The 11,633-nt window shown below is 36.6% G+C and overlaps 1 protein-coding gene across 1 annotated transcript; it reads right to left on the bottom strand.

The window, feature by feature from the left end:
• Nucleotides 1-4,809: 4,809 nt before the first annotated feature.
• Nucleotides 4,810-9,318, bottom strand: rpl14 (ribosomal protein L14). The gene is made up of 6 exons (XM_074613157.1): nt 9,217-9,318; nt 8,493-8,594; nt 7,779-7,873; nt 6,818-6,917; nt 5,151-5,204; nt 4,810-4,906 (listed from the first exon to the last, which is right to left on the bottom strand). The coding sequence occupies exons 1-6, from the start codon at nt 9,217-9,219 to the stop codon at nt 4,847-4,849; spliced, it is 414 nt and encodes a 137-aa protein (XP_074469258.1). The 5' UTR covers nt 9,220-9,318; the 3' UTR covers nt 4,810-4,846.
• Nucleotides 9,319-11,633: the final 2,315 nt, after the last annotated feature.

Here is an 11,633-nt window from a genome sequence, read left to right as displayed (position 1 = left end):
TTTGTTTCTTTAACCCTCTGAGACCTACAATAAATAAAACCAATATCCTACTATGAATTAAATCTATTTTAGTAGCATAACGTTTTGAGTTGTGCCCACAGTGTTACCCAATTTATGAAGAACAAAAGAAATTAAAATACTAATTACGCAAAAAACTAAATATAGTAAACAAGAAAATAGTTCAACTAAAAATTGAACTTAAATAAAGTCTCTAGAATAATAAATCAAACAATACTACTTATTATTGTTAATAAAACAACAACTAAATACTAACAAAAAAATAAATAGCTCCTACGGATTTGTTCAAAGGATACTAAAATTGATTGTTTAGATTCTGGAGATGAAATGTTGTGGAAGGTTTTGAGAACAGCTGTGTTCCTGCCACAAAACAAGGAAAAGATCCATGGCTGAATAGTTTCTGAAATTTGTTTCTCATTCTGGCCGCCCGCCCTGCGCCCGGTTCAGCTCCAGGTTTCTTCCCAGTAATCGGGGAGTTTTTCCTGGCCACAGTGCACTTGGTGGATACTGTTGGGTCTCTAAACTATGGTGTACGGTCATAGACCTGCTCTATATATAAAGCGTCTTGAGATAACTTCTGTTGTGATTTGACGCTATACAAAAATAAATTGAATTGAATTGAATTGAATTGAATTCTAATAACATTTAACATTTTTCTGTATCTGCTCGCTATTTTGTCATGACCTAACACTGCCTCTTCCTTCAGCTCAGCAGCTTCTTAACCTGGATCACTGGCCTGAATTTCACAGCCAGGGAATGAAATTAGCACCTGTCACCTGCCAAATACAGGGTGAATGTTGGCTGTGGCAGGTAAAGATTTCAGGTCACCTGTCACCATGGCAGGTTCTTATATAAAGAAATGCTATTTTCAACCCTCTGAGACCCACATTAGACCCGTTTTGGTCTTTTTTAGGGGGGTACAGGGGGTCTTTAGGGGGAGATAGCAGGTCAGCAGGAGATGTCACACAGATTTGGTGCTAATTGATAAAAACAATCAAAAAAATATTCAGACACCAAGACCTTGACGAACACCATAGCAAAAGCCATGCTATGATTTGGTATCAAAAACTTTTGACATTGTGAGATTTCTGCAAGAATTGCATTTTTCTGGAAACTGCTCCGAAATAGTTAATCTACCTAGTAAAGCCATCCATCCTCTTAATGCCCTAGGTCTCTAGTTTGTGGCTGTAAAGTTTCATGAGGCTGTGATTATCCTAGAGGTCACCACAGGTCATTTTATACAGTGAGGTCAAGTTTGAAAAAAATGGTCTCAATGAAATGTCTACTGTGGGGACTAACATCATCACACATGAATACAATTGGACTCATTGGATCCACAATAGTCTCAGCTTTACCTAATATCTAATTTATGCAATTCCAAGACTGTTTAGGGACCCCAGTATGCGGAAATGTTCAAATACACCATTTTAGAATAGGCAAAAAGGTAAAGGGACCCCTTTGGAAATGGCCATGCCAGTTCTTCCTTCCCAACAAGCTAGTATGACATGGTTGGTGCCAATGGATTCTAAAACTGAACCTGCTATAGCCTCTGAAAGACAGTAAAGTCGGTCGGGAACGCCCACGATCCAGCAGGTCTCAGAGGGTTAAACAGCTGGGCTAAGTGTGATTATAATATGAATAATGTCATGGATTTGTCTAATAGTTTGATATTCAAGATTCAAGATTCAAGCCCTTTATTGTCATTGTGTAGTTCAACGAAATTAGATTGTGACCGTCCCATAGGTGCTAATGAGAAGATAATACAATAAAAAAAAAAGAGATAGTGCAATATAAATATAAAAAATATAAGAGATAATACAATATAACATATAAAAATACAAAATGTATATTGATGAGATGACAGTTTTGCCAGATTATTGCACAAATATTGACCTTTTGCTTTGGATTTCAACATCTTTCCTCACCTATCTATCATATATTTGACCTATACCAAGAGAAACACGTGCAATTAAAAGAAGGGCACAGAAGTAGAACTTGGAAAATGTATACATTTTTTATTTCACTAAATCAGAATGGCTAAGAAAAAGAAATAACTTTTAAACAGTGAATGACAACCCACCTACATATTTTAATAAGATAAGATAAGATAAGATGAACCTTTATTTATCCCCGGAGGAAAATTCAGGTGTCAAAGCAGCAACATCAGCAAACAGAGTGAAACACAGGAGAGGTAAAGGTATACAAAAATTATAAAAACAATAAATAGAGATATAAAAGATACAGAGTGAATGGGTGAACATAGTGTGTACAGTCCGTCAATAAATAAATGTAATATGTACAATAAATAAATGTAATATGTACATATGTGCAGTCTATAAAGTGGTATATAGGATGTATAGTGTAAAGTAAGTGTAAAGTGCGCCAGTGGTTAGAGTTAGTGCATGTTTAAAGTTCTTTAAGTCCTCATAATATCAGTCTATAGAGTAAATATAGGCAATTTCTTCAAAATATAGTTGTTTTTTTTCAAGATCTGTGAAAATATCAAGACCAGCTGCCCCACAGGATATAAAATGTGCTCTCTTTAAGTATTATGCTTTTATCTTGAAGGCCAACTGGCCTGTCTTCCGGTGTGTTTACCAGTGACTGACAGCTCCATCATCACTGCTGCATCCGTACCATTCATCTCTGACGTCAGAACGACGCTCATAGAGAGGAACGCGTGTTTATCAGGCCTCATGATAATAACCCAGATAATGTGCTTCATCTTGTCTCTACCTGACCCACGTGGTCATGGTTGGATTTTGAGGCATTTAAAGATGTGTGAGGGTGAAAGATAAACATTTATTTTATTGCTCAGGATGCAAAAGAGCAATGGGTCATTATCAGTTTGTATACTTCCTACCACTGAGTGAGCACTTCCTCCACCACTCCCCCCATCCTCTGCCACATTTCTCGGGCTGCCAGGGAGCAATCCACCGCCTGGTGAGTGGTGCTGGTGGTGGTGGTGTTGGTGTGTTGGCATTAACTGTGCTGTTTCTCTGCACTGAACCAGCTGGGCAATGTTCAAGTGTGTTGTTATGTAATATTTACAAGCTCCTCACTGGGATTTGAAGTAGAGCCTGTTTTGGCTGGTGGCAGGATCTCCTATCATGCTGGTTCAGCTCAGACAGACAGGACTGGGCTGCAGGCTGCTCTATAAAAAGATCTTTTTAATGATCATCTGTTACAAGTCAAAGCCATTGATGGCGAGCAAGCAGCATTGTGTCTGTTAAAGTGACTCCAGGTAAATTAGATAAATATTAATTTCCTTTCATCACCACACCCTGGCAGCACACAGCTCACCTATATGTATTTGATCTATAGAGGACTCTGCTTTGCATTCAGGGAACTCAAATCAACCTACATGCATCAGTAAAAGGTGTTACTTTTATTATCTTAAAGTATAAATACAGACAAAGGGGTGAATATCTACTATTAGCTGAGACTGCCATCTAGTGGATGTTTGACAAAAGGGTTCTTACAAAACAAACAGAATTATATTATTTTGTTAAACTTTTTGCTTTATATGCAATTGTGGAAGAAGTACTCGGAACCTTTACTTCAGTAAAAGTAGTAATAATACCACAGTGTAGAAATACTCTGTTACAAGTAAAAGTCCTGCATTCAAAAGTATTAGAATCAAAATATACTTAAAAGTATCAAAAGTAAAGTACTTATTATGCAGAATGGCCCATGTCAGAATAATATATATTATATTATTGGATTTTAATTATTTATGCATTACTGTATAAATCATGCTGATATTGCAGCTGGTTATGGTGTGGTGGATTTTAAATAATATAACTGCTGGCAGCTTAATCTACAATAATATATCATAATTCATTACACGGCTTTGTTGAATACTCAATTCTGATTGGTCAATCACGGCGTTCTACTGTCTGTTATTTCTTTATAGCAGACCGTTGCTATGTATAAAAGACTGTTACTTTGTATAACAGACCGTCGCTATGGAAGCAGTTCTGATGTTGGACAATTTTTGTGTCAAATTATTGATTTCTTAAGTACGCAGCCGTGTATTAGGCGGGATAATGTACAGCCAGCTGGTCATTGTGAAATAACCCCCGACACAAAGGGGTCTTGTATCAGCCTGAAGGGTTACATGTTAATTACTCCTTTATTTCTATTTTCTTACATTTCTTGATGTTCATATATGAGCAACTGTAATGCCACAATTTCCCCCCCAGGGAATAATAAGGTATTCCTGATTTTGACTGATTTATCACAGTTCCTGTGTTTTTAAGTTTAGTGACTCGATGTCAAGTGGATGCTTTCTGAACACATTGTTTGGCTTCATGAAACTGCACAAATGAAATCACTGTTATCTGTATGTGACGCAAGCTATTCAATAAAAACATGTTTGAACAGACAACCAGAGATCTGGCTGAAGCACTGCGCCCCCTCTGATGAAATACAACTAACGTCAGATTATCAATTACAATACAAAGTACTAAAAGGCACAGCAAGTGCAGCTAAACCGGTCAAGATCATTTCATTGGGCCTTTTTATTTGGCCTGACAAGACTTCTACTATAGTGTTACCTGACTAATAAAAGATGTGTGCCACAAAATACCACTCCGTCAAGCTGAAGAAATCCTCAGGTCGAGTATATTCCCTAGCACCCTTCACGTACCGATTTTTCCATGAAATTTAACAGTATGGGAGTTGATATTTACTAGTCCGTTAGGTTTAATTATTTATAATTGGAAACATCTAACTGAGCCAATACATGTTTTGTCAAGTGTGCAAAGAACAGAAGAGAAGACAAAGATGAAGAATTTGAACAGGAGATTTATTTTGTGAGCATTGTTCACTTCTTTGCTTCCTCCTTCTGGAGCTTCTTCACCTCATGCTTGATGATCTTGTTCCTCTGCAGACACAAAAACAATATGTGCATTAATTAAAAAATACTCAAGGGACTGCTGTAGGATCACTACATGTTACACTTAAGACTAACGGAGCCTTTAAACTGGAGCGGCATTGGGTGTTAAATCAAGCTGCAGCTTTTTTAAATTAATAAATCATTAATGTACTGAACATCGAGGATTAAGTTTGTTGTTTTGCATGAATGAAATCTGACTAAATGCAGTGATCTGTGTCCCAGTTCTACTTACCATTCTCTTGGCCTTCATCACCTTGTAGCGGTCAAAGTCAGACATTTTCGCCCTCTGCAAAGATAATCAAGAAGAAAAAAAGTCAGAGATACAACCTGAGAGGTTTACTTTTCTCACAAGTATCAACCTTAGCACACCAGAATTTAAGTTTTAGGAAGGATGGACATTCATGGTGGTGTGAACAGTGGCTGTGCTCTATCAGGCAGCATTAGTATGTAACCTCCAAAGTGGGCAAACCGCTTAAAAAAATAAAATAGGAGTAGAGTCAGCGACACTGAATTTATCCATTTGAATTTTCAGATTATTATCAGATATGGAAAACATAGCAAAAATAAACAAGGCAACTGTCTGTTATAGTGTATGTGAGATAATTTTGGCCAACTTGTTAAGTATTGGTGACCTTTAAAATGTTAAAGATGTATCCGGAGTTTCCTACAGCTGTTGATGGTTTAGTAAGTTTATACCATCATCTAGTACCTGAATTTAATCACACAAAAGACTAGACGCTATCAGGAGGATGGTCAGGCTCAGCTCAGTAGCTGACAGTGATCGATCAGCCTCACACACCAAACATCTGCTTTATGGTAAATAAAGTATCGTATGACACTGAATTGTTGGAGTCGAACAGATCAGTCAGTCACAATTGTCTGGAAACGTGTGAGGAATATAAATGTCACATGAGAATGCAAAAGCCGCTGCCATCAAACACTAGTATACCAACTGGACGCAGATTTTTACACTTAGTACTGAATTAAAATGTGTTTGCCATATAAAATTGACCAGTTGGTACACATTGCACTTTGTTTTGATGCATGAGCAGCATGTGCCGTATTGTGTGCTGGTTTGTAGTGAAATTAAACCATAAGGTCCAGACCACCACTGCGGCAGTCAGGTTTTTGTAGTGTCCCAACCGGCACACCATCAGAATGTGCTCAGATTACACAGGTGAGATGGGAGACCACATCTTCACCTACATATTAGCAACACTGTCACCACGACTACCTAGGCTATAAGACTCATTGATTGGGTGTAAAAATAAACATTTCCAGTGTACAGGAACTCAAATTCTAATGTATGTAAATACATTTTTTACCTACAGTTTACAAACCAATACAGTTCAACTGCAGTCACCACAAAAATAAAAACATAAGAGTAAAACCCTGTATGGCTAAAAACAAACAATTTATCTAATTCTAAAGTCACATTTTAGAAATGTCCAATATCAACTTAACATGTCTTAAAATATCACAATTCTCTTTTCTATAGACGCCAAGAAATCCAACAGCAGGACCATGAAACTACTATGTCCATATGTATGAAATGGGGCTTTAACTAACGATTATTTAATATTTCATGTTATTCACATTTGTCAATTAATCTGTAGATTATTTTCTCGATCAATCAATGAGTTATTTGGTCTATAAAATGTCAGAAAATGGTGATCAGTGTTTCCCAAAGCCCAAGATGACATCCTCAAATGTCTTGTTTTATCCACAACTCAGATATTTAGTTTACCGTCAGAGGAGTAAAGAAAATATTCACATTTAAGAAGCTGCAATCAGACAATTTTGACTTTTTTTCCCCCAACTAATCGCTGCAGCTCTAATATGAAACCTTTTAATAGCCAATCTGTTGATAATGACCGGAGAGTGAAACACAGCCTTTACCTTCTGCCTCGCCTCGATCTTCTTGGCCCAGCTGCTTTGTGACCACTTCTCGTTGACCTCGGCCTTCTCCCAAGCTCTCCTCACAAACTTCTGGCGGGCGCTGTGAACCATTACATACAGTCAGTACTGATACTGGAGGCGTCATTAAGAGAGTGGACACAAATCTGTCCTTAATTACAATGAGAAACTTTGGAATGCTGTACTCGCTTCTTTAATTTTTGTAAGCTGGGTTGTCCTTAATGAATTTTTTTTACAAAAGATGTTTTAAAAAGAATAGCATCTCATGTATGTAGCCTGTTAGAACTAGGTGTGTACACAATGTGTGGTTGTCCCAACAGATCTTTGAAAACCATTTGAGCCTGCAATTTAAACTTTTAATTTAATTTTCTCTGGGCTTGCCTAAGCACAAATGTGAAGAAATTTACAGAATCCGCCATAATATATCTAGTATTTGGACACATGGGACTACTGTTTTTGCAAATATATTTTAGGAAAAAACAGTAGTTTCTGCCCAAATACAGAATGTTAAAAAAAAAAGGCTGTATCTCAGAAACTACAAAGAGCACAATCAAGTATTTGCTATCTATGAACTCATAGCAAGTTGAATATAGAAGATATGCACACATATGCAGTGTAAAAACATTTAATGAATTGGCTTTGACTAAAAATTTAAAGTTGTACTGTTAGATACTTGCCCAAAGTATGTGCGTACCAAATGTTTAAGACTTTTGACCATCAGAACAAATGTTGTGGCATTTTTCCATTATCATACTAAATATAGTCTTTGGGCACATGAGGGTTAAAAGACGTGCGTTTATTCCACCTTACAAAAGCACTAAATATTAGTGAAACAAATAAGCTGTAAAACATACATTCTTAAGTATATAGTCATTTGGACTATACCATCAAATCTTGCACAGGAATTTTTAGTATCAAGGATCTAACAGGTGTTCCCACTCACCTGTGGGGTACTTTGATGATGTAGTCTGTGAGCTGCATGCACTTGAAGGGCATGGATTGCCTCTTCACACCTGTGCAGGGACCATCAACAAGAGCCTGAACAAGCACAGGGCACAAGAAACATTCAATATCAACACATAGAAAATGAGGCCAAACACTGATCAATCTCCCCTCACAGAGCACCTCTGCTTTCACAACAGCTTCTTCCCAGCTACAATAGGACTGGTGGCAAAGGACATTAAAGAGGGACACAAATACCCCACACTTCACCTGCATACCATTATTGACACACAGTACACCTGAACTGAATGGACTGTAATGCTGTGCAATATGCTGCTTTCCACTGTGATTGTCTGAAATGTATTAATTATTTTTTTTTTAAATAATTTTGAGAGCTACAAGTTCTTTTAACATGGTCATGGAGCATATATATATATTGTATATTTGTATTGTGGGGGGATCGTTCCTATGCAGAGGGTAGTTTAGTTTATTTATTGACTTCACTGAGGGCGTTTTATATTTTAATACATTTATTTATTGTGTTGAGTTGAATGTGCTACTTATTTTGTACTGTAATTACCTTGTGCCTTTTCTACCTTTTTTCCTTTTCTTAAAGCTGACTCGGTGTAAACTGCTCAATGTACTTGGAGGGTGCATATGGCAAATAAAACTCTTGAATCTTGAATCAATCCACTGTGCTACACATGATGCTCACCCTGTTTTGGTCGATGACATCTACGATGGCCACCAGCTTGCCGTTATGGGGTCCGAAAGAGACGTAGGCAACACGGCCGATCTCGACGAAGCGTTTGAACACCTGAGAAAGACACCAGAGAGATTCACATCAGAAAAGGAGGCAAGCTGCCTTGATGATCGTGGACAGATGAGTACAGTGCAGCTTTAACCTACTACAAATAACTGCAGACAAACACCAAATGCTGTCTTTTTCTGGGACAACTCGTGTGGTTAGATTGGAGGCGGATGAACTAACTAACTCGACTTAAATCACACCAGACTTGCATTGCCCTGAACAGAAACATCCGACTAGCTAATGCTAACTAGCTAATGTTTCTGAGTGCAGTCCATAAAACGTGACTATATGTAACAGATCCAACACTACGTATTTAAATGTATTTAAATAGATGAATGGAAATGATTTAAGTCATTGTTAAGAGGACAAAACAAGTGAAATGTGTTCAGTTAACCGAGCAGCTCTCGGCCTGCTCAGCCTAGAGGACCACGTTGTAGTGTGAAGAGTGGCCGACATTCTACCGACAGAGCGTTAAAACGTAAAATAAACCCACGTGTCTATATCAAAAACTTCATAAATATGTGTAAGAGAGTGTTAACTATACATATGACTTTAGTTCTCCCAGAACAATGAGATATATAAGAAGATATTCGACATAGAAAAGCTACAACTCTCATGGCGAACTCACCATGATGGCAGTCCGGGAGCAGAAAGGACGTCACGGCTTCCGGTCGGCGCACATACAGCTTCCGTTTATACAGTGCGCATGCGCAGTCTGACTTCTGGTTTTATTAGGCATCTTTTTTCTTTTTTTTAATTCAGAAAATTAATTTACAAATAAATAAACTGAGCAGATATCACATTAGACATAAAACATTTACAAAAAAAGTAAGCAGAATAAATCATAAAAAACATGACATAAATAAAAAAAAGAATAAGCTATTGTTAGCTATTCAAGATTCAAGATTCAAGCCCTTTATTGTCATTGTGTAGTACAACGAAATTAGAAATGTGACAATCCCATATGGGCTAAAAAGGATAATACAATAAAAAAGAGATAGTGCAATATATATATACAAAATAAATAAACATATTCATATATATATAATATAATACAATATAAAATTTAAAAATACAATATGTATATTGATGAGATGACAGTTTTGCCAGATTACAGTTTTGCCAGATTATTGCACAAAGTGTCCGTCAGATAATTATATAATTATTGCACAGCATCATATAATTATTGCACAGAGCGATCAGCATGTTATTGCACATATTCGTAACAGTAGATTTATAGTATTTACATTGCAAAAGTGACGCAAAAGTGACCATCGTGTTATTGCACATTTACATTGCATGTGTTCAACTCAGACAGAGGAGACATAGTTATAGACAGAGTTATAGTATCAGATAACTTTAAAGTAATATAAAGAGATCTTTGGCATATTTGGATTTCATTAACTTCAGGGACTTAATATAGATTTCATAGTTTCATTATAGTAACACATGGATGGGTGATGGTCAAGAATTTTGCCTTATCCATAAAGAATTTGGCTAAAATTAGTAAAACATGAATCATTAGGTCCAGTTTTTTTGTCTTCAAATAAAACACCAAAAATAATACTACGATGATCAATGGTAGGCATCTTAGAGGAGCAGGGAGTTGCATCAGGCAACACCCAACTTCTCATGTGACAATCAGCCAAATCCAATCAACATGCCATTCTGCGGTAGGGGTTAGGCAACTCTTATATTTACTCCATGTACTTAATATAACACCGACAATTTATTTAATGCAATTTATTGCAAGTACTGCTACACCTTAATTTTACCTTCTGCTTGGCAACGTTAAGCTGTGTGTTCTCCAGTTTTTTGAGGTAATATAATATCTCCTGCCTTCACATTTCTCAGCAATGAAATGGGAATTTGTCAGGATGATAAATGTTAGTATTGATCCAGCTGAAACTTCCTGGCAAATAAATCTCATTCTGATTCTCACATTGTAGGCCCACAGTGACATCTAGTGGCCACGGTCCTCATCAACCTTTTTGAAATTTGAGTTCTATTTGTGACACTCAGAGTCCCTCCTATAGATACAATACAATTTTATATCTATGGTCCCTCCATCATCACCCCTGTAGGTCATCCTCACCGTCATCAGTGGTGGAGGAGGTCAAATGGGCAGCATCATGATCACATATCCTACAGATTCACACTACATACTACTAGAAGGGATAATGTAAATAACACAAAGTAGGCTTTTTTATTTATATAGGCTAGATAGATAGATATAGATATAGATTAGGGCTGTCAAAGTTAATGTGATAAAAACATGTACGCAAATTTGTTTTAACGCCACTAATTTCTTAATTCAACTTGCAAATTTTTGGTTGTAGCGGGCTCAGTTTTAAAGCTAAATTAAAGATCCTGGCAAAACCTAAGGAATCTATTGGTACCAACCATGTCATACTGGCATATCGCGAAGGAAGCTAAATGACGCTCCAAACTTACACTAAATTTTGGCCAAGAGAAACTGACATGGCGATTTTCAAAAGGGTTGCCTTGACCTCTGACCTCAAGATACTTCCACCCCTCATAGAAAGGCAGTTTATATCTGCAGACAAACGCACTAATTTGTCAGGTGCTGCGTGAGTCAAGCACACAGATTTAGTGTCATATTTTTCTTTAAATGAACAAAAAATAAAAGGATAAACTACTTAAAATGCTTCATAAACTATTATACTGTTCATGAGCATGGTTGGTATTTAAATTTTCTAATAATTTTGCTAAAATGTGGGGCCTATAACCTTTACTTTCATTCTGGCACATTGGGGGTGTTTATAAATTTAGCTCACCTCCATTTTCATCAATATAATAATAATAATAATAATAACAACAACAACAACAACAATAATAAATTATTATTATAAATATCAATAAAATAATATAATGGTATTTTTGTTACTTACACCCCTCATGTGCGTCAAACACACAGATTTAGTTTCATATTTTCTTTAAATTACCAAAATAAAAGGATCAACGACTTAAACAATAGTGTGTCGCTTAATGCTTCATAAACTATTATACTGTATATGAGCATGG

This window comes from Sebastes fasciatus, chromosome 17, assembly GCF_043250625.1.
Source record: "Sebastes fasciatus isolate fSebFas1 chromosome 17, fSebFas1.pri, whole genome shotgun sequence".
Lineage (NCBI taxonomy): Eukaryota > Metazoa > Chordata > Actinopteri > Perciformes > Sebastidae > Sebastes > Sebastes fasciatus.
This window is presented reverse-complemented; position numbering and strand designations above follow the sequence as displayed.

Coding starts and splice junctions, on each gene's coding strand:
- rpl14 (XM_074613157.1), bottom strand. Junction 7,874..8,492: donor ATGTCATCGACCAAAACAGG/GTGAGCATCATG, acceptor GTGCTTGTTCAG/GCTCTTGTTGATGGTCCCTG. Junction 5,205..6,817: donor AGATCGAGGCGAGGCAGAAG/GTAAAGGCTGTG, acceptor TTATCTTTGCAG/AGGGCGAAAATGTCTGACTT.